General features: G+C 44.9%; 1 protein-coding gene across 5 annotated transcripts in view; it reads right to left on the bottom strand.

The window, feature by feature from the left end:
- Positions 1–19,105, bottom strand: part of NPTN (neuroplastin) — a 65,819-nt gene that overhangs the window by 1,813 nt on the left and 44,901 nt on the right. Inside the window, exons 5-8 of one of the 5 annotated variants that reach the window (XR_011540496.1) lie at positions 11,398–11,531; positions 7,595–7,868; positions 7,205–7,297; positions 793–1,233 (exon numbers count right to left, since the gene is read on the bottom strand). Coding sequence is in view for 2 of the 5 variants with exons in the window: in XM_070621747.1 (XP_070477848.1) it covers positions 672–693; positions 7,595–7,868; positions 11,398–11,531 (430 nt within the window). In the remaining 3 variants the exon portion in view is untranslated. Of the gene's footprint in view, positions 1–671; positions 1,374–4,555; positions 7,298–7,594; positions 7,869–11,397; positions 11,532–19,105 lie in introns of those variants that run through there. The other 4 variants (XR_011540497.1, XR_011540493.1, XM_070621747.1 and 1 more) reach the window with 4 other exon arrangements.

Below are 19,105 nucleotides of genomic sequence, written 5' to 3'. Positions count from 1 at the left end.
CTTCAATTAATAGATCCTTTTGACTCCCAAGGCAGACAATATACAGGTAAATTTCCCTTTGATTTATAAATTATAAACGAATTACTATAAAGGTGAGAATAGGAGTTTTTTCCTCTGCTGAACATGACTATCTCTTCTCAAATGAGAAAAGATAAGCAATTATATATACAGGCAGTGCTGTACCCTCTGGCATTTAACCAATCTGGGCACTGTCTGCCTGCCTCTCACTCCTTAGTCCCCAAGATTCTGCTAATCTTGGACTGATTCCAGATTTGCAGTTCCATCTCTCTTGGATACACGCAGTTGTTAATGGAGCCAGACAGCTTATCCATGCTATGGTCCAGCTTGAAATTAACTTTAAAAAACCTGAAGTCTCAGATGTACTGCTTATTTCCCCCACATTATCAATTTAAGCATGAGATGTGCAAAATTTTATATAGCAATTTTTTGCACAGTATTCCATTTTATATTGCTACTAACAACAAAACTGTACAGCCTGTCCTGGGAATCAAATGGCCATCAGTCAGCTTCATGTCAGTCTAAGAAGTCTACGCTGCGACATTCGTTTCCGCTCACTGTCTTCCCCTACAATCTTCGCTACTCCATTTGATTAAACTGCAAATACAAAACAAATCAGAAAGGACTGAATCAGCATCCAGTAAAGTACTTACATTGGCCCAGCTGGTTCATCGTCTTCACAGTGTTCAGTTTAATAATCCATCGAGAGACAGGAGAAGAAAGGAGAAAACTGTGAGACTGTGCGTAAGGATTAAGAGAACAGCAAACGGCAAGTGGCAAACATGGCTACTCATAGCATTTATTCAAGGCCATTCCATCTGGAGGTGCAAAACACTCATGGAGTTATTATTTCTAGATTCAAGTTTTTAATGGCAGGTATGTTGTTTCAATGGTTTTAGTTAACACTTTGAATGCTTGTCATGAAAAACTGCAACTGTAGCGGACAGATAGGCTGCAACATCATTATACTCATCCTGTCCCCAAGTTCCAGTGGTTCACTCTTAAATAGATGAGAAGACAAACCGACATTTCAGTTGTAAAATCCTGCTGTTTGTTTTCTTGTGGTGAATGCATGCACAGTTTTGGCTCAATCCTGCAGTGTAGCTGGATGTGTATATTCTGTACATTTAGCCACACATCCTCACTTCTCCAAAGGACACTGATTGTTCCTGCTGTTTGTCGTCTTTAGGAGAGTCTTCAGTCTGGAGGGGAAGACTGAGGAAGAGGAAGCCACGATAGTTCAACCTAATACTGGGTCAGCGGGCTGGGCTACGCCAGCAAGTGCACACACACCACAGGATGTTCTGTGACACACCAGGGAAAGCTGAATAGTGGTGACATCCCTCTAGAAAAGACTTCAGATAGGAAGACAGGCTCAGTCTTGTGCCCTGGCCAAAACCAGAACCCAAACCCAGATGAGCCACGAGATATCTTTTTTTTTTTTTTTAAATCAAAAAGCTTACATTATCTGAGTTGAGAAGCCTTCTTAAATTGGTATTTTATGATTGTGATTTATCCATTTTTTCTTTCCTGTTTCAACTAAAGGCAACTTGGTCCCCTTTAAGCAGGGATATACACACAGATTTTTTTTTTAAGGCCCACCAGAGGGGAGGGAAAAGTAAATGCTCTTAGTTTCTTTTTATTTTATGAAAGTCAGGTAGACTAAATGATTCAGAACAGTTTGATTTCACTGAAGGCTTCTAGAAAAACTCTCAGCAGGATTCCACAAGGGGGCTTGGTGCACATGAAGCAGTTATGGAGATTACAGTCTCAGTGTAGGCGTCTGCGGGAGCACACGTCAGGAGTAATGTCTGTCAGAGGGAGACATTGCTCCACCTGTTCCTTCGAGGCAACGGAGAGGCAAAGCCACCGCCAGCACACACAGTGACTGGAGCAAAACAACATTTCAAAAGAAAACTAACCACAACCACAACCAACGACTTAGCCAAAACAATAGGCTAGCAACACACCAGTGTCCACAGGATTCTACTACTAACAGCACACTGTCAAACAGGTACAGAGAACGAACTAAGACTTAAGGACACCCAAGACATCTGTGTGCTGTGTATGCAGTGGAGATACAGACACAGCAGGTGTGAGACACACAAGCGCAGTCTAAGTCCTCCCTCACCACAGCGCCCTAGCGCTCGCAGCATCCCGGCCAGGCGAGCTCAGCCACATGCTAGGAACTAAGCACCTGGGGGCTTAATGGAAAAGACATGGGAGCAAACTCAGAGTATTTCTAGTGCTCTGGCGGTGCCCCCGAAAATACAAAATTCTAAAACAAGACAGCAGATAACAGAGTATCACCAATCTACTCCCAATTTTAAAAGAAAAGCAGAGGAGGGGGAATCGCAATAGCCAAGGTAGTCTTTTCAAAGCACGACACTGTCGGCACCAATCCAAGCACTCCACACCACGAACCCTGCTTTCCTTTGGTAGTGGGGCTATGCTCTGGGGTCTGACTAGTGACGTCACTTTCGAGCCTGACAAGCCGCTAACGTGCAAAGGGCTGCGTGTAGGGATTTTAGCAACAGTGGCTCTGACGTAGCTGCCATGCCTGCAAGTGGGAGCAGCTGCTGTTCACACTAGTGTCTAAATCTCGTGAGCCCCTTCATCTCTCTCTCTCCCCAAATCCATCTTCACATTTACAAAGAACAAAGAAAAGAGCCTCATGTCTCCTGCTTTCCTGGACTGAATCACTACCTGCACAACACTCTCCCTTTACAGGTCAGACAACAAGACAACCCGAACCCTAACAGGGAAATCAGGAGAGGGGGAAAGAACAGAACTACAGAAAAAAGGTACAAAAATCAAAGTAAATGAGGATTAAACAGCAAACTGAAATCCAAATTAGTTGTGAAAGTGAATGAGGTAAACTTGAAGGAAAGTGTTAACATTATGAACTGTGCATCGTATAGACTGAAGCGGAGATTAAACAAACTCCAAAAGCATGCATATCGCTCACTTACCACCATGTTTTAAGGGTTTGATGCAATTGAGGGGGGAAAAAAAAGAAGTCATAGTAACCGACAAATATCAACATACCCCCAAAACCCTCAGGCCAAGAGATGGCTGCTTACACGACGACTGCTCTCTCCACCTGGCATTACTCACAGCCACTGGCTAGACGAGAGGGAGAGGACTGGGGGGACGGAAACAAAGTGCTTCTGGAATCCATCTCACGAGAGTGAAGCTTCTGGTGGAGCTGTCGCACACACTGCTTTATCTGCATGTCTTCTTCCCAACAGAATGCACTACAGCCCTCACTCCCCTCTATCTGCCTCCTATTCTGGAAGGGTCTCTGCAATGCCTAGCAAATACCACATTCCCCGATACAATATCACCTCCAGAAAGATGGCTTTAAAGTCCATTGACCCGGAGTTGACTGTCTGGTCAAAGCTCCTTTTTTACTGCCTTCATCTCACTGAGGATAGGGTTTTATGGTTTCTAAACCACTTAAATTTGTCCTGATCCCAACAGAGTGGCGTTAAACCCAGAAGCAGCGTTAAACCTGAAAGAGGTCACTTTCAATTTCCTTCCTTGTTTGGTCCTACTGTATTTCTTCAGAAGTGACTCATGACTGACCCAGATCACCCCAGTGAAGAGACAAGTGTATGTTTTGCATGCCATTTTAAAAAGTCACATTTCTTTCCAACATTCCTGGCCTGTTGTAAAGCTTCATATGCTACCAAATGTTTTGACCAACTAATAGATTTTGAAACATTAGAACAGCTCTTAGTTCTAAAGGGTCTAAAAAGAGCTTGGATGTATGAGAGCCACTAAAAAGGGTCCCCCCAAACCTGAGATATCTTTTCCACTAGTAGGTGAAGTGAAGAGTCCCTTTGACTTGCTTATAAAAATTATTCCTCAATGTGAAGACAGAAAATTCTTTCTCATGCCAGCACTTCTTTTCTTAAATCAGTTTCTGTTGTTTTCATTTGAGGTCTCTAAAATGTCCAGGAGAACTGCAGGCCCCAGCAGCTAAGCGGGTTCACTCTCCACCTCACCAGGGCACTGGGGAGAAGAGACTTGAAAGCACGCGCCCTTCACGCCAAGCTCAGGCGACAGGGAGTTACAGAAGGTGTGCTCCACACATGTGTCCAGCTATAGGGCGGACAGAAGGCCAGAGGGACACCGGCTGGACCTAGTCTTTCTAGAGAACTGTCGTTTTCAGGGAATGTAGTCACGAGGTGAATGAAAACACAAGGCCCTTATCTGGCTCCATGATTCACCTGTTACTGAAAACACTGATGGTAAAAGGTGACATGCAATAATCAAACCCACAAGACAACCTACTGGACCCTGATTCTCAGAGACCAGAACATGGGCCCAAAGGAATTTAGATGTGAGTTTCACTTATAAAATGTCCTGACTATACACCAGTACACAAAACGACATGGGCCTTTTTTTTCTCTGGAAGCAGCTAAACCTTAACCCTGGGCACTTTCTATGTGAGAAATCTAAAGTAATATTTGCCTTTCTAATGAAATATTCTCAGACTAAACTCTGTAAGCTCAAATTTGTGTTTTTATACTTTTGTCTTGTGCACTTAGTGCTTTTCTAGCGAGGGGCTGAGTTACCCAGAACGCAGACTGACCAAATAGGAGTACTCTGAGTCTCATATGAACTTCTTTCAGATAGAAAAAGTTCAGTGAGGCAGAAATAAATCATAGGTATATCTTGATAATAAAGTGCCTATTTACCAGAGAAAAAGACATATGCCTATAAAAAAATCCATTTTCGTCATGGCATAAGTCAGTCAACACAGAGCCACAGGCAGTTATGTGACAGGTAAAAATTCATCGCCTCTAAAACTCCAGATTTGTATCAGATATAATGTACCTCTTCATTTCAAAAGGAGTGCATGGCACATATCTGTCTGTAAATTTGGGGAGGGGCACATGGGAAGAAAGCACAGGAGGTAAGTTTGCTCTTCCATGAACTGCGAAGAAGTGGAGGGGAAGCTGGCTAAAGCAGCAGCAGCCACAGCCTGAGGAGGACTCACTGAGGAACGTCAACTCTTCCAGGAGGAGAGAAGATAAAAGGAGGCAGGAGGAGTTGAGAAGAGGTAGAGAGACAAAGGAGAAAACTATGGGACGGACATGCTGGAGCAAGGGCAGGGATGTGGAGATGGCAAATGGAGCCTGGACCACATTGGCTGTCAGGAAGGGGACGGAGAGATGGCAAACACTGCAGTAATTCCAGCACCCCAGATTTTTCACCCCAATTCAACAACAAACAAGTAAAAGTTGCTTGCATTACAGTATTCTTCCAAGAGACTCGAGCAAGGAAGTTTGACTTTGCACTTACCCTGCAGTCATCTCTTTTACGTAGGATTCATTCACTGTCTATGATAATTTAGCTTAAAAGAAGTAGTTTTCCCTCCAGGAAGCTGTTCAGAAGGTTTGCTGGCCACAGATGCCTCCTACAACAAACTGGTCCCCATTCGAGTCCAACAGCCTTGGAGCTCTTACGAAAAGACAGCTGTGCTTCCCTGGGCAGGTGTCTGCACTTGTCAGATAGAACCAACGTTAACCATCCTCCAACCTAACCTGCAAGTCTTCCGCATATGCTGGGATAGCAGCCTGGTAAATGAAGTGGGTTCCTATGAGGAAGACTGGGACCTCTGATGGGGACATGCTAAGCTAATGTGTCACTCTGCCAAGAGAGTGGCAGCCAGCCTTGTCTTAAAATAAAAAATCAAGTTTTGAAGCTTAGCTTTGCCTTTTCCTACCTGACTTTTTGCTTCTCAACCTTTATAAAGGAAAGATGAGAAAAGTGGTATTTAGCAAAGCAAAGGCATTCTGAGGGGATGAAAAAGTCCTTTTCAGAACTGAGGCATAAATGTTCCCAATGAGCCAACACTGAAAACACACAGGCAACTCTCCTTTATTCTCAGGTCTAAATACAGGTTCTCTGCTTTGGGAATCCTAATTTGTAGCAGGAAAGAGAAAAGTTTAGAGGAGAAAAATACCATGCATGTATGAAAATCCCAAGAAAGTCGTTTCACTTCATAGCAGAGCAGTTCTGCGGGCCCAGGAGAAGGGAGGTCAAAGCCCTGGGCAGCTGACGGCCGTCCGTTCTCCTCCTAGCTCACTGATGACGTGCACGTGCAGAGGAGGCCACCAGCTCTTCCCACACGCAGTGCCAGTTTCCACAAAAACCCTTGTCACCAGCCTCACTATAATCCTCCCCGTATTCAGTGCAGGCAGAGATCTAGGAGCTGCTGAGGAGAAGCTCAAAGAAGGGGAAGCAGCTGTTGCCCTCCAACACAGCCCTCCAGAGCCCGAAGCCGCCACTGCCTGCAGGGCTGCGCTCTTGCTGAGGGAGCACCAGGCCTCCTTTAGTTTTCTCCACTGACACACAGGGTGGGGGGCTGCAGTCCTGTGGGTCAACCAGAGGGACACAGACAACTCTCTGGGGCAGGGTACAGTATCACAGTGCACAAGCACAGGCCCACGACAGCCAGACTAGAGCCGGCACTCGCACCATCACCCCATGTCAGCCTCCACTGAGCTCAGGTGTGTACCCTCAGTCTAGTCAGTGACAGGCAAGTGACGGTAACGGTTGCCTAGCCAATTACCTTGTTTCTGCTGGTGATGTTACAGAGTGGGAGGGTGGGAGGGGGAGCTAGTTAGGAATCTGAAGTTCTATGGAGGCAAGTCTCCATCAGTAGCTCCGCCTTGATTGTAATCACAGGGTTAGAAATGGCACATCCATGACAAAAAGCATACAAAAACTGCCCAGGACTTTTCTGACTCTGAGCATGTCCAACAATTAAAGATTCTTGTTCCTCCCAATGCTTAACAATTCGCTGTGGTTCTGCTGCTACTCTCCACTCCCTTCTCTGACCCTAGACCAGCTTGAGGGTGCCACCTTGGGCGTGGACTCCAGGCGTTACTGCTTAGCCACCTGTCTTAAACTGGGGCGAGGAGGGGTTGGTGGAGGCGGAGAGGGGTGGAGGCATCAGCCGCTCTCCACCGTTCTTGTCTGTCAGATAGACAGAAGAGCCAGACGGGAGGTGCCTGCTTCACCAAGAACCTTGAAAACCTAACAAAGGGGCCAACCATGAGAACCAAAGGCTGGCTTGTTCCAATGGCTTTTCCTGAGAACAGTTTGACTGGGCTTGGGCAGTTACCTACAGAGGCTACACCAGGCAACCATGTGACAACCAATTAGATACCTTAAATCTGCCTGAAAGGCCAGGTGGCCTGCGATCTTGGGGTGGCTTCTAGGCTTGACTTGGATTCTCCTCAAGCTCAATCTGCCTGATGATCTGTATTGAAGGAGGACAGAGCTGAACAAAGAGACTGACAGCTGCCCATTCCCCAGATGGGGCCTGAAGGGCAGACAGGAGTGGGGTTTGGAGAACACCCAAATGGAGGGTTAGAGCTAAGAATTATAGCTCTAGATGGCCAATATTAGGGGTAGGGGGTGAGGAACCAGTGTAAGAATTTTCCTTCTCTCTTTTTGGGATTGAATCCCAGCATCCTTACAGTTCTCTCTGGGTGCTTGGAAACCACCCCAAGGAAACAACCCCAACAGTACAGCTATCTTGTAGGGATGCTCTTACCATCAGGAACTTCATCTGGCCTCTTCCTCTTCTCGTACACAACAATGATCACCACAAGGATGATGATTTCAGCAAGAATTCCCAAGAAAGGCCAGAGTGGGGCCAGGTGGCTCCGTACCCTGAGGATGGTGACAACGGAGGCAGAGCCAATGGAGTTGGTAGCATTACATTCATACTCGCCAGGGTCTTCTGTGATCTGGAGGTTCATGATGCTCAGCTCGGTGTAATTTTCTTTGTTGATGATGAAGAAGCGGCCAGAGGTATTGACAATCTCCTGCTCAGGAGCAGAAAAAGTAAGAACACACAGACATCAGACTAGATGACTTAGTGGCCAAGACAGGGAGACGTTCTTAGCAGGACACTGGCTGGAATGAGGGAGCAGTGTCTGGTAGCATCTTTGTCCAAGGAACTTTGAGCACTTCATTACTGACTTCCCTTCAATATTAACAATAACAACAAATCAACAAGCTTCTGATGGAGCCAGGGTAAAAGTGTCCCCCGCCGTTGGTCCTTTAGACTTCAACTTCTACAAAGTGAATGGAGGTCTTACCCTGTAGACCTGGAAAAGATCAACTCCATCTAGAAAGTGCTGTTTCAAACATCAGGTAAGAAACAGGAGGATGGAGAAGGAGGGGTGTGGCATGGTCAGGCATATCTCAGAACCTGAGGCCTGTCTGATGACTCCAAAACCAGAACATTTACTTCACACTTGGTGAATTCTGGAAAGTCTCCTTAAACTTCCTCCAGAAACAATACTAAGAACTTGCTCCTAGTCAGAGTGGGGGAAATTCCTAACTTCCCTTCCCGAATTTCAGGGTTAAAGGAAAGTTTATTCAGTCAATCAACAAATGTTTACTAATGTATGCTACATATTTTATATCCTACACTAGGGAGAGGCGAGATAGAAAGGGAAAAGTATGACACAAAAATGAACAAGGAGGCTGGCCTCCAGAGGGAACCAGATCTTCAAAGGGATGGTTCCAGGAACGTGGTAAGAAGCCCCAACAGAGAGCACGTTGAGCGCTGGAGGGCACAGAGTAAGTGGCCACTGCCAGAAAGCACCAGGGAAAGCTTCCGAGAAGGGCTAACGTTTGAAGTAGACTGTGGGGAGGAGAGTTATCAGGCAGGACAGGAGCGCTCCGGGCAGGCGGGAAGCACAGGGGCAGGGCTCTGTGTGGAGCTGGGACAGGCTCGGAGCACGGATCTCAGGGGATCCTGGCAGGGAAAAGCTGACACGTGTCAGTTATGCAACAACTCAAGCTTACTCACCAATAGGAGGGGGCAAGGGGAAGACAATCCCCAGAATGATACAATTGTGTCTGCACTGAGTGTGGGTATGGCTGGAATGGGAAACTCAAAGCCTTCAAACTAAGAGTTATTCTGTGAACCTTCCATTCTAGGACTTGGAAAGCTGCCAACTTCTCTAACTCCTGCTCCAGTCCCTCCCTAATTCCATGTTTTTCACTTATGACCAGAGGCGATTAGTGTCATCTTTGGTCTACAAGCCTTCAATGGGTACTTTGAATACTATCATACGCAAGAAACTGTTACCTTTTCAATCAAGGCAGAATAAGGTACTGAGTGGGATTTGTCCTAATGTAGCAGAACTGATGACTAAGGAAAGAGCCATCAAAAGTACCCCATACTCAAAAAAAAAACCTCAAACAAATGTGGGGTAGATAGTCCTTCCAGGGCTTACTGAAGAGAAGCCCCATCAAGCTAGCTCACCCCGTCTTCACCTGAACCACACCATCCCTTCCCAGTTATAGAAGACAGGGCAGGAGTGGAGGTGACAGGAAAAGAGTTACACCTGGCACGGTACCCTTCCACCCTGCAGCCAAGTGGAACAGGCACCAAGAGAATCTCTAAGATTCGGGTGCCAAGAAGAAAATCTCTCCTTTTCCATTGTGCTCTATGCCTCTCAATCTTGGAAAAGGGTTATTTGGAGGTAAGAAGGCAGAGCAGCCTACACTTCCACCATTTGAAGAGCCATGATGTTCAAGTTTCCTCCACCTAAGAGGGCTGCCTTCCAGGTGAGCAGACGCCAGCAGTGAGAAGCTCAGGACTAGAATACCTGTGGCTGGAGCTAAGCAGGAAACAGAGAGGTCCACTCAGAGTGGATCTCTCCTATCCGAGAACTGGTCTCCTAAAAAACTCACACAAGCTCCCACAAGATCCAGCATCTGAACACCTGCCACAAAGAGGCCAGTCAGTTGAGGCCACAGAAGCAGCAACCACCAAGAGCAGACGACAAGAAAAGTCAGATGAGTGATACTTGTCCCCTCTTGCCACCCAACCAAGAATAAAGAACAAGCACAATCCTCTGCAACCCTGCAGGCTATGGGAGAGGGGACGAGACACAACTGAAATTCTGCACTGCACTAAACTCCTTACAACAAACAGCTCCTAGAAAGCTACAGGATCCGTCTAGAAAAAGAAGTTAGAGAAGTGCAGAAATCAGTGTCTAGAAAAAACTGAAAGTATTTTATCTCAGTACTCAACCAAGTTTAGGCTGTTCAACAGACTGGTTTTCAAAGGCATCAAACTAGAAATAGCTTTGCTTTTACCCATCCCTCTTTCGTTAAAATTTTTCTGTCTCCCAAATGATATATAGCTTGAAAGCAAAAGAAAAGTAGTAATCTTTGATTTTTAATGTTTTTCAAAATACAACAGAATATGAGAGTTCGCAGACATGAGAAGAACGGAAGAGATGAAAACATCCATTGAAGAATCCCAAGCTGCTTTGGCAAAAGCTCAAGGGCCCTGCTACCCAGGGACCAACAGAGAGAAATTGACATTTCCTTGCCAGCACCTTAGAAATGAAAAGTTTGTTGATCTTTCAGGGCCTACTCTGAAAATACTCAACACAGTACCTTCACCTCTCCATTCCTATCCTGCTCCCTTACGAGTTTCTGAAATCTGGTCGTCATTGTTTACATAGAGTCCTTATCACTACTTGACATGTTATTGTTGAGAGCTTATGGAGTGGGAAGAATAAGGGGCTTGAATAAAAAAACTGGATTTCACCCTTAGCTTTGCCACTAATGTACCCTGGTTAATACGTAACCTTTCCAAAGAAGCTGCAGTGATGATCTGTGGGATCCTTTCTGAGTCTGAAGACTGACAATCAGAGGATGCCTGAAAAGTATACTGCTGGGTATATACGGCCTGGGGACACCCCCTCTGACAGAAAAGGAGACTGGTCAACTGTCATTAAATCAGAGAGAAGGTGAGAGTCTAAAGCTTTGACTCTCCCAACACCGTCATGATTCATCCCATACTGGAAAAGATGTTTTTGACCTTTTCTGGAGCAGATACTGTCAGGTTGCCAATGTCTAAGGCCACCCTCGGGCTCATCAGGTTGCCTCAATTCCTAATCAGCACTTCCTGCACTCCAGGAATATACTAATAATTGCTCTCATTGCCTTATCTTCCCAGAAAACAAGAAAGGTGCATTAAGACCACTTCAAGAACAATATTTTCTTTAGGATAAATGGACTAAAATAATAGTAAAAGTTTAAGACTGGGGTTAGCTCTTTCAGTGTCCTATCTTAAAGGCAAGCAGTCTACTCTCCTACCAGACAGACAGCTTTAACCAATCGTGTACTGGGATTCCATGCTGGACAGAGACTGTCAGTCACCTCCAGAGACACGATATGATCGTTCACGGCTTCAGAAAGGGTGACCCGAGGCATGCCAGCACGGCAGGTTGCAGCAGCTGGTTTAGATGTCTGGACCTCCCCAGGAGAAACTGCAGCAACCAGAGACCGAGGTATAGAGAACCAGGGCTGCCTCCTACTCACCATGGGCATACCGTTCTCCTTCTTGCTCCATATCCACTCTGGGTGGGGGTAGCCAACTGACTTGCAGTACATCATGGCATCCTGCCCTTCATTCTTGTTTTCACTCCGTTTATGGCCAGTGATGTCAGGAGCAGCTGTGAGAAAGTGTGTTGAACACAGTTACTATGGAAGCCTACTCTGAACAGGATATAAAGGCCCTACCTATTGGCTCAGAGCCCAACTTCTAATATAGTCAGTCTTTAGGTCCACCCTCATACTCAGTTTTGACAACATGCATTTAAGGTCAAAACAGAGCAACGGAACCAACCCCATCCCCTATCTCCTGCCCACTAAAGCCCCTAGCAGATATCAGGATTACTATATGTGAAGTTCTACTAATAATGTAGGTGGTTCATCAACCTACCAGAAGAGGGCACAGGCTCTGGTGCCCTAAATTAAGCCATCCTTTAAAGAAAATGCAAACAGAAGCTATTATCATCTCCTCTACCAGTCATGGTTTTCTTCTTAAAACGCCCGCACTAACGTCATTATGGATTATGTCAAATGTCATATATTCCCTCAAGGAAATGAGAGATCCCCGAGATCAAAGACCGAAAATCAAGTCCTACTGCGAGATATGTAAAAACAATGAATGCCCAGAAAAGCTGTCTGATGAATATCAATGGTGAAGGCTCTCCCAAGAAAGAGGGAATCCAGCAAACTGGTCTTCACAAGGGGAAGAAAGGAATAAAGGAAATTCAACTAGTGTCCCAAGAGATGTTATTAACAGCTTAAGAATCTGGCCTGGACACCTCATTCGCAGTAATCTCAATGACCCAATCCTGTGGGGAACTTCTAGACATGCTAGAGGCCGTTGGTCTTCTCTGCTTTTAGGGACCACTTAGGGAGAAATAAACAGTACCTGTGGTTTAAAAATTAGCTAAGTTTCAAGGATCCAAGAAGCCTGAGATGGGACAAATTGTTTGAATTTGGCCTTCTTTGATCTTAACTATATTTTCCCCCATACCTCATGAGTTACAGTAATCTGACAGCAATAAAACTCAAAGTAGGCCAGATGTCACTTTGTTGGCCAAGAAGGAAAGAGAATCAATAGGACTGGTCCACATTCTAGTTTTGCTGGCTCTTTAACTGTTCTGTGTTTCAGTTCTATACCCAGTATCAAATGGAGATAATTCTAGCCCCTGCTTATATCCGGTGTCCGTGGATAGATAAATAAGATGTCAGAACATTCATTTTGAGACTGTAAAACCTGTACAACTGCATCATATCATGGGCTGGTCCCGTGCTCCCCCTGATTGGCTTGACTTTTCTTGGCTTAAAAATAATCCGAAGATCTGCTACTTTCAGACTATACTTCCCACGCCACCTCTAGAGGCACCTGGACAGGAATGGAATGAACAAGGCCAAAGCTCTCTCTATACCCACTGCCCGCCAAACTGAGACCTGCTTAGTACTACTCAGTGAGAGGTGTTTTCTAGATAGGATGTTATAAAGGAAATGTCTTTTTCTTTTTCAGGCGAAATTCCTCATTACAGAAGGGAGTGGGTCAGGCTGACTCCATTTTGTTCCCAAAGGTCAGATTTCTCCCACAGCCCACTCAGTCACTTCTCAGGCCTACTGGTTGACATGGTCACCCTTCCTCAGAGCTTTCTTCATTCAGTCAATGAATATTAAGGACCATCTTAAGCACTCCAAGGAATGACCTCCATGGCCATACACTGAACACCACCATGAGGCAGCGGGGAGCACAGCAAGCAGAAGAGCTACTATGTTTTGCCTCTAATTGTGTTTCTTTCATCTGACAAACATTTTTTGAGCACCCTTCATGTCACCGAGTGGTAGGGGGAGGCCTTCTCTGATGAGGTGAATTATAGCACAGTCATGAAGAAAATAAGGAAGTAGGCCACGCTTATATCTGCAGGAAGAACACTCCAAGTTGATGGAAAAGCCAAAGCCTTGAGGCAGAAGTTTGCCTGTTACATACAGGAACAGCATGGAGGAGCTTGGATGAAACACAGTGAGGAAGGGGAAGGTGGTAGGAGATGAAATCGGAGAGAATGGAACCCAGATCAGATGGGACTTTGTAGGCCACTGAAACGACTCTGGCATTTACTCCGAGTCCTCTGGGAAGCCCCTGGTGAGCACTAAGTGCAGGTATAAAACGATCGTACGTTTCAACAGGCTCCTTCTGGCTACTGTGTGAATAACAATTGCAGAGAGACAACTGTGGAAGCAAGACCAATCAGGAAGCTGTTAGAGTCATCCAGGCAAGGGAGAGACTGGCTTGCAAGAGGGCAGTAGCAGGAGAAGTGAGATCTTGGATATATTTTATAGGTTGAGTTAATATATTTGTTAATGGACTGGATGTGGGACATGAGAGAAAATGGAGTCAAAGATGACGCCAAGGCTTCTGGCCTGAGTAACTAGAAGAATGGAGTTGCCAGTTACTAAGATGAGGAAGACTACAGATGAGTCAAGATGGGTTTTTTTTGTTTTGTCTTGTTGTGTTTGTGGATGGAGCAATAGTGATAATAAAAACAGAGAGTTCAAAGGTTAGGATACGTTAAGTTTGATACTTCTTTAACATCCAAGTAAAGCTGTCAAGTAGGCAGTTGACTATCAAGTCTAAAGCTCAGGGGAGTAGTCCAGGGTGAAGACACAAATTTCAGAAATCCATGTGATATATTTTTCCATTTTTCTTCTCCTTTGCCCCACAGAGAATACCCACTCTGGCCCAGTTATCTGACTAATTCCAACAGTACCGTAATTCAGTACCATCAGCTTTTGCCTTGAGGACTCATCCCCAAAATTATTAGAACCATCTAGAAGGCTAAAAGTTGAGATGGTTTATGGCTCTACAGCCCCTAAAAAGTTGCTATTCTGAAAGAACACAGACTGAAGGCCAAGACCTGTGGAGAGAGGTACAGATGGTCTTCACTCCTGCCTTGGTGTTTAGAAGAACACCGCTTCCCCTTTTCATTCATCTACTTCAGTATTCTACAGAGGCTTCTATTTACAGATGTGAACATGGCCTTCAAGGCTACTACGTGCAGAGAATATCTAGTAACTTAGCTAACCACCACCACACTTTGCTGGCCATGTTTACACAGTGTCAGCCTACGAGAAAGTTTTTTTGATGGTTAGATCTATTGCTGCTTTCTCCTCAACTTAGCAAAGATTAATAAATGAAGCTTAGGAATATCCCCTCTACCTAATGTACTCAAAAGAAAAAGGCCCTGATTATTTACCCTTGGGATGGTGGAAGTTATCACTGTGTACTGGGAGAGGAAATTAACCCAAGCCACATCACTCTACCCTCATAGGCAGTGACTACAACAACTACCGCTTTAGCCTTTGGGTCACTGAAACGTGTTTTCACTTCTCTCTATCCTTTACAGTAGCTGTTCAATCAGAAAGCCTGTTCCTGCCCCACCAGCTGAGCAGGACAGAGGATCACAACAAGAAAGGTAACCAGGCTCTCAGAGCACAAGTCAACAGAGGTCAGAGAAGGGGCCCCGTAGGGCTCAGAGTCCACCTGTGGTAGTTTGAAATAGTCCACAAATTCTTTGATATTCTTCCCTTCAAGAAGTGGTGCCTGATTTCAGTCCCTGAGAGTGCGCTGGCCTCCGGGACTCAATTCTAATGAAGAAAATAAAGCAGAAGTAGAGATGTGCAGCTTTGGAAACTAGTTCACAAAAGACAATGTGTCTTTCTCCTTGCTCTCTCCCTCAGATCACACACTCTGGGGAAGGTCAGCTACCACGCTAGGAGGACACTCAGCCTACGGAGAGGCCCACGAAGTGAGGAAGTAAAGTGTTCTGCCAACAGCCATGTGAGGCAGCCATCTGCGAAACAGATCCTCCAGCCCCAGTCAAGCTTTCAGATGACTGCAGTCCCAGCCAACAGCTTGGACAGACCCTGAGCCAGAACCACCCCACTAATCTGCTCCTAATTCCTGACCCACAGGAACTATGAGGTAGTAAGTGTTTGCTGTTTTAAGCCACTAAGTTTTACGGTAATTTATTAAGCAGCAGTAGATAACAAATATAAGTACCAGATGAAGCAGACATTGTCCCATTTTTATAGATTGGAAAACTCAAGTTTGCAAAAGTTATTTAACACCTAAAATTAAATTGCTAGTAAATGGTAAAGGAAGAATCCAAAGTCAGGGCTGTCTGTCTCCAGAGGCCATGCTTCCTGTACTTTACCGTACAGAAGAGAAAATAAACCAAACTAGACAGAGTCCAGGAAAATAAAAACATACAACACGTATTATTGGTAACCGCATAGCAAACTGCCCAAATGTTATCTTTGCTTGTAGATGTACTAGAACACTCTAGACCTGAGGTGGGCTGAGTCACCTGTCAGAGTTTACTCCATATGCTACAGCATAAAGAAAAGAGCTTTGGACTTGAAGTCAGAGAAATCTGGGCTCTACTGAGACTCTTACTTACTAACTGAGTAACCTAAGGCAAGTCATTTAAGATCTTTTGAGTTTCAGTATTTACTTTTGTAAAATGGGAATAATACCCATATACTTCACAGAGGTCTTGTGAGAATTAAATTACACCTCTATATCAATCTAGCACATGACTGGAGGTCGGGTCAAAAATAAAGATTTAAATTGAGTCAGAGAAAGGAAAGGCTAGGCTTAAACTCAGGCGTTATGAGTTCTACGAAATCAAAGAGATACTGATTATTACATGTTCTCTCCCTGTTGATATAAAACATGACTTTTGTTTGTGACTCTAATAAGGTTTAATCAGGTCAGATGCTGACAAATTATATTGATTCATGGCCTATTTATATTGGTTAAGGTGCTTCACCTTATATGGGCTTGCCATTTAATAAGGAACTGCTTAACCAGATCCTTTTGGTTTGAAGGTAGGGCTGAGAAGTCTGCCAGAGCACATACTGCTTACTTCCCTTTACCCTCTCAGGGAGGCACAGACTGGGTAGCAAGAGTGAGGGGTAGACATGGCAAGGAAGTAACAAAGAGACCATTAAAAGAGATCACAGACTCACTTAGGAATGAACTCACACTCTGGCCTTGTTAGGCACATACTCTCATCACATTAGTTAACAGCTATCCTTCCAGTATCCTAATGAATGGCAGTGCAGGGGTTCCAAAAAAGTCTTAGTTACACAACAATACCTGACCCAATTTCGTTATCTGGGCCTTTGGCTGAGGACAAATGCATGTTCCTCAGTACTCTGTTGCCTGACCCGCCTGCGCTTAGAGCAAAGCATCCAGCGTCTCTGCCAGGCTGGCAGCTGAGCAAGTTTTAACTTAGGCAATGGAGGCATGTTCAGCTGAAGCTGATGTTAAACACAACAGCGCTCAGAAAGGGATCAAAGCATGGGGCCTCTTACATGGACTGCTTATTTGGTGCTCATTTTTCAAAGCAAATTCATAACCTTGCAACTCATTTTCAAAGAAACTCCATCCTTAAAGGTGTTGCCAATGAGAGGGCTGTTTCCAAGTAAACATACTGCACTCTTTGCTTCCTTTATGCAGTATATCAAATTCCAGACACACCTTATCTTTGCTGTAGGCAAAACAAAGGCTTGGCTGAAACAGGAGAGTTAAGATTTACTGCTAGCGAAGGGCTAAGCCCAAGAAGCAATATGAGATTGGTCAAGATGGAAGCAGGAAGATGTTGGCTTTTGGCTCAATAAGCATTCTCTACAAAGAGCAGATTCATCACTGGTTGTGAAGACAAGAGCAGTCTGACTTGTGCTGCCTTCCGCAGATGAGGCTTTTCCCTTTCCTGCAGGTGAAACCACTAAGTAGGAGGCACCGAAGTCTCCTCTAAGACAGAGATTTTCACCTTGGCTGTACACGATAATCACCTGGAGCCCGATGCCCAGGATACATTTCATAGACATTAAATCAAGGCTGAGACCCACTGCTCCAACACCTTTCCTGGCACTGGAGTTTGAGATCAGGGGACTACAAGGAGGGAGCGTCCTACAAGACAGGGAGATGAGTGAGTGGAGGTGTGGGGGACAATGGGGTGACATTCTCAAAGTTGAGAAGCTGACAGTCACTACCCCTAGGAAAAGGAGGTTAGAAATCATTTCTTTCAATAACCCAACCTCTCATCTGTGTCCATATAAGCGAATCACAGACTGTCAGGGCCTTGCAGAACCTTAAAGACCATCTATCTCATCCTACTTCATCATACACTTGGGGAAGCTGAGGCCCAAGGAAGGAAAGTGACTGGTCAGGGTCCCGGCAAGTTTAATGACAGGGCCAGGATTAGAACCCATTTCTTCTAACTCGCAGTCCAAGGCTTTTTAGTTGTTCTATCCTGAGGACAGCAACAGGGCTTAGTGCTCACGAGGACAGGCTTCGGCGCCAGAGTGCCTGGGTGAGAACTCTGGGTCCACTGGTTAACTCTGTTAAACTGGGCAAGTCATTTAATTCCCTTGAGCCTCAATTTTCTCACCTGGAAAGTGGCGATAATAGTAGCATTGACCTCAGAGAGTTCTGAAGACTAAAGGAGAGGAAAGGAACAAGTAATGCACCTGGCACAGTGCCTGGGACACAGTAAGCAGGCAATAATGTTAGCTTTTCTTATTCTTATTAAGGAAGGTCAGGGTAGCACCCTGGAGAGGAAAAAAAGCACAGGTGTGGTTTTTGGGCTAAGGTTGATCTTCAAAATGTTCTAGCAGCTTCAAGATATTATTATTATGCTTTCAAAGACTCTTCAAGTAGGGGAAATTCTGAGTCAGAAACAGGTTTGACATCAGCTCTGACCTAAAGGATGTCACAACCTCTAAGCTTCTTCACCTGTCAAACCAGCTGCCTATCAAACAAATAAATGATCATGAAAATGTTCCACAAGCTCAAAGTGCTGTACAAATGTGACGTGTATTATTATTCTTAATAATGATATTTGTCATCATTACCATACAGTCCCCATCTTGGCAGGTTTGAACTTTGATACACCACTTGTAAGGCCATGCAACAGAGCAGGAAACAGGGATGCAGGGTAAGGTTACTTATAGAAATCCTAACATTTAGTCATAATCCTCAAATAGAAAGAAAGCAAGCTAGGAAGTAGCCAGGAGAAAAACATGATCAATCTTGGCTCCTGCAGCCACCAAGACTGAAATTCATTTGAAATGCCCAATAAACAGGGAAAGATAATGATGGGCCTCATGAGAGGCAATACCCAAACCTCCTGGGGCTGGGATGTACCTTTCACAAGAGGCAGTGGCATGTGTACTGCAGAGGACTGGATGGCCACCAAAAGGCTTTCTAAAAACAGCAATAAAACTCCAACACCTTGTTTCTTGGATTAATAAAAATGGTTGAGGGATGAAGATAGGGTTTGGGAGTCATGATAGAGATTTTCTCTTTTAACTTTGTAAATTACACAGAAATTTTTAATTTGCTTTTTTATGAGCACTTTTAAATTTAGAAAAGGAAGAAAGGGGAAGAGGGAGGGAGTAAGGGAGTAAGGCTGAAGAATTATAGGGATAGAAAATTCAAGACCTATTTATTCACGACTGCTCTATGATAAGGTGTGGAGTCTCTAGAAGACACAACCTCTGAAGAGTCAAAAACCTGAAGAAAGGATGGCTCCCCAGAGTTATCTAAGTGGACCCCCAGAAAGGCCAGGCTCTGGAGCAGAGGTCCCACTAATGTCTAGGCATTGCTCTTTCCTCTCCCCTGGCCAGCCCTGCTCCATCTTCTGCC

Source organism: Equus przewalskii, chromosome 1 (genome assembly GCF_037783145.1).
Source record: "Equus przewalskii isolate Varuska chromosome 1, EquPr2, whole genome shotgun sequence".
In the NCBI taxonomy this organism is placed as follows: domain Eukaryota; kingdom Metazoa; phylum Chordata; class Mammalia; order Perissodactyla; family Equidae; genus Equus; species Equus przewalskii.
The sequence above is the reverse complement of the archived record's forward strand: the minus strand, read 5'-3'. Positions and strand labels throughout refer to the sequence as shown.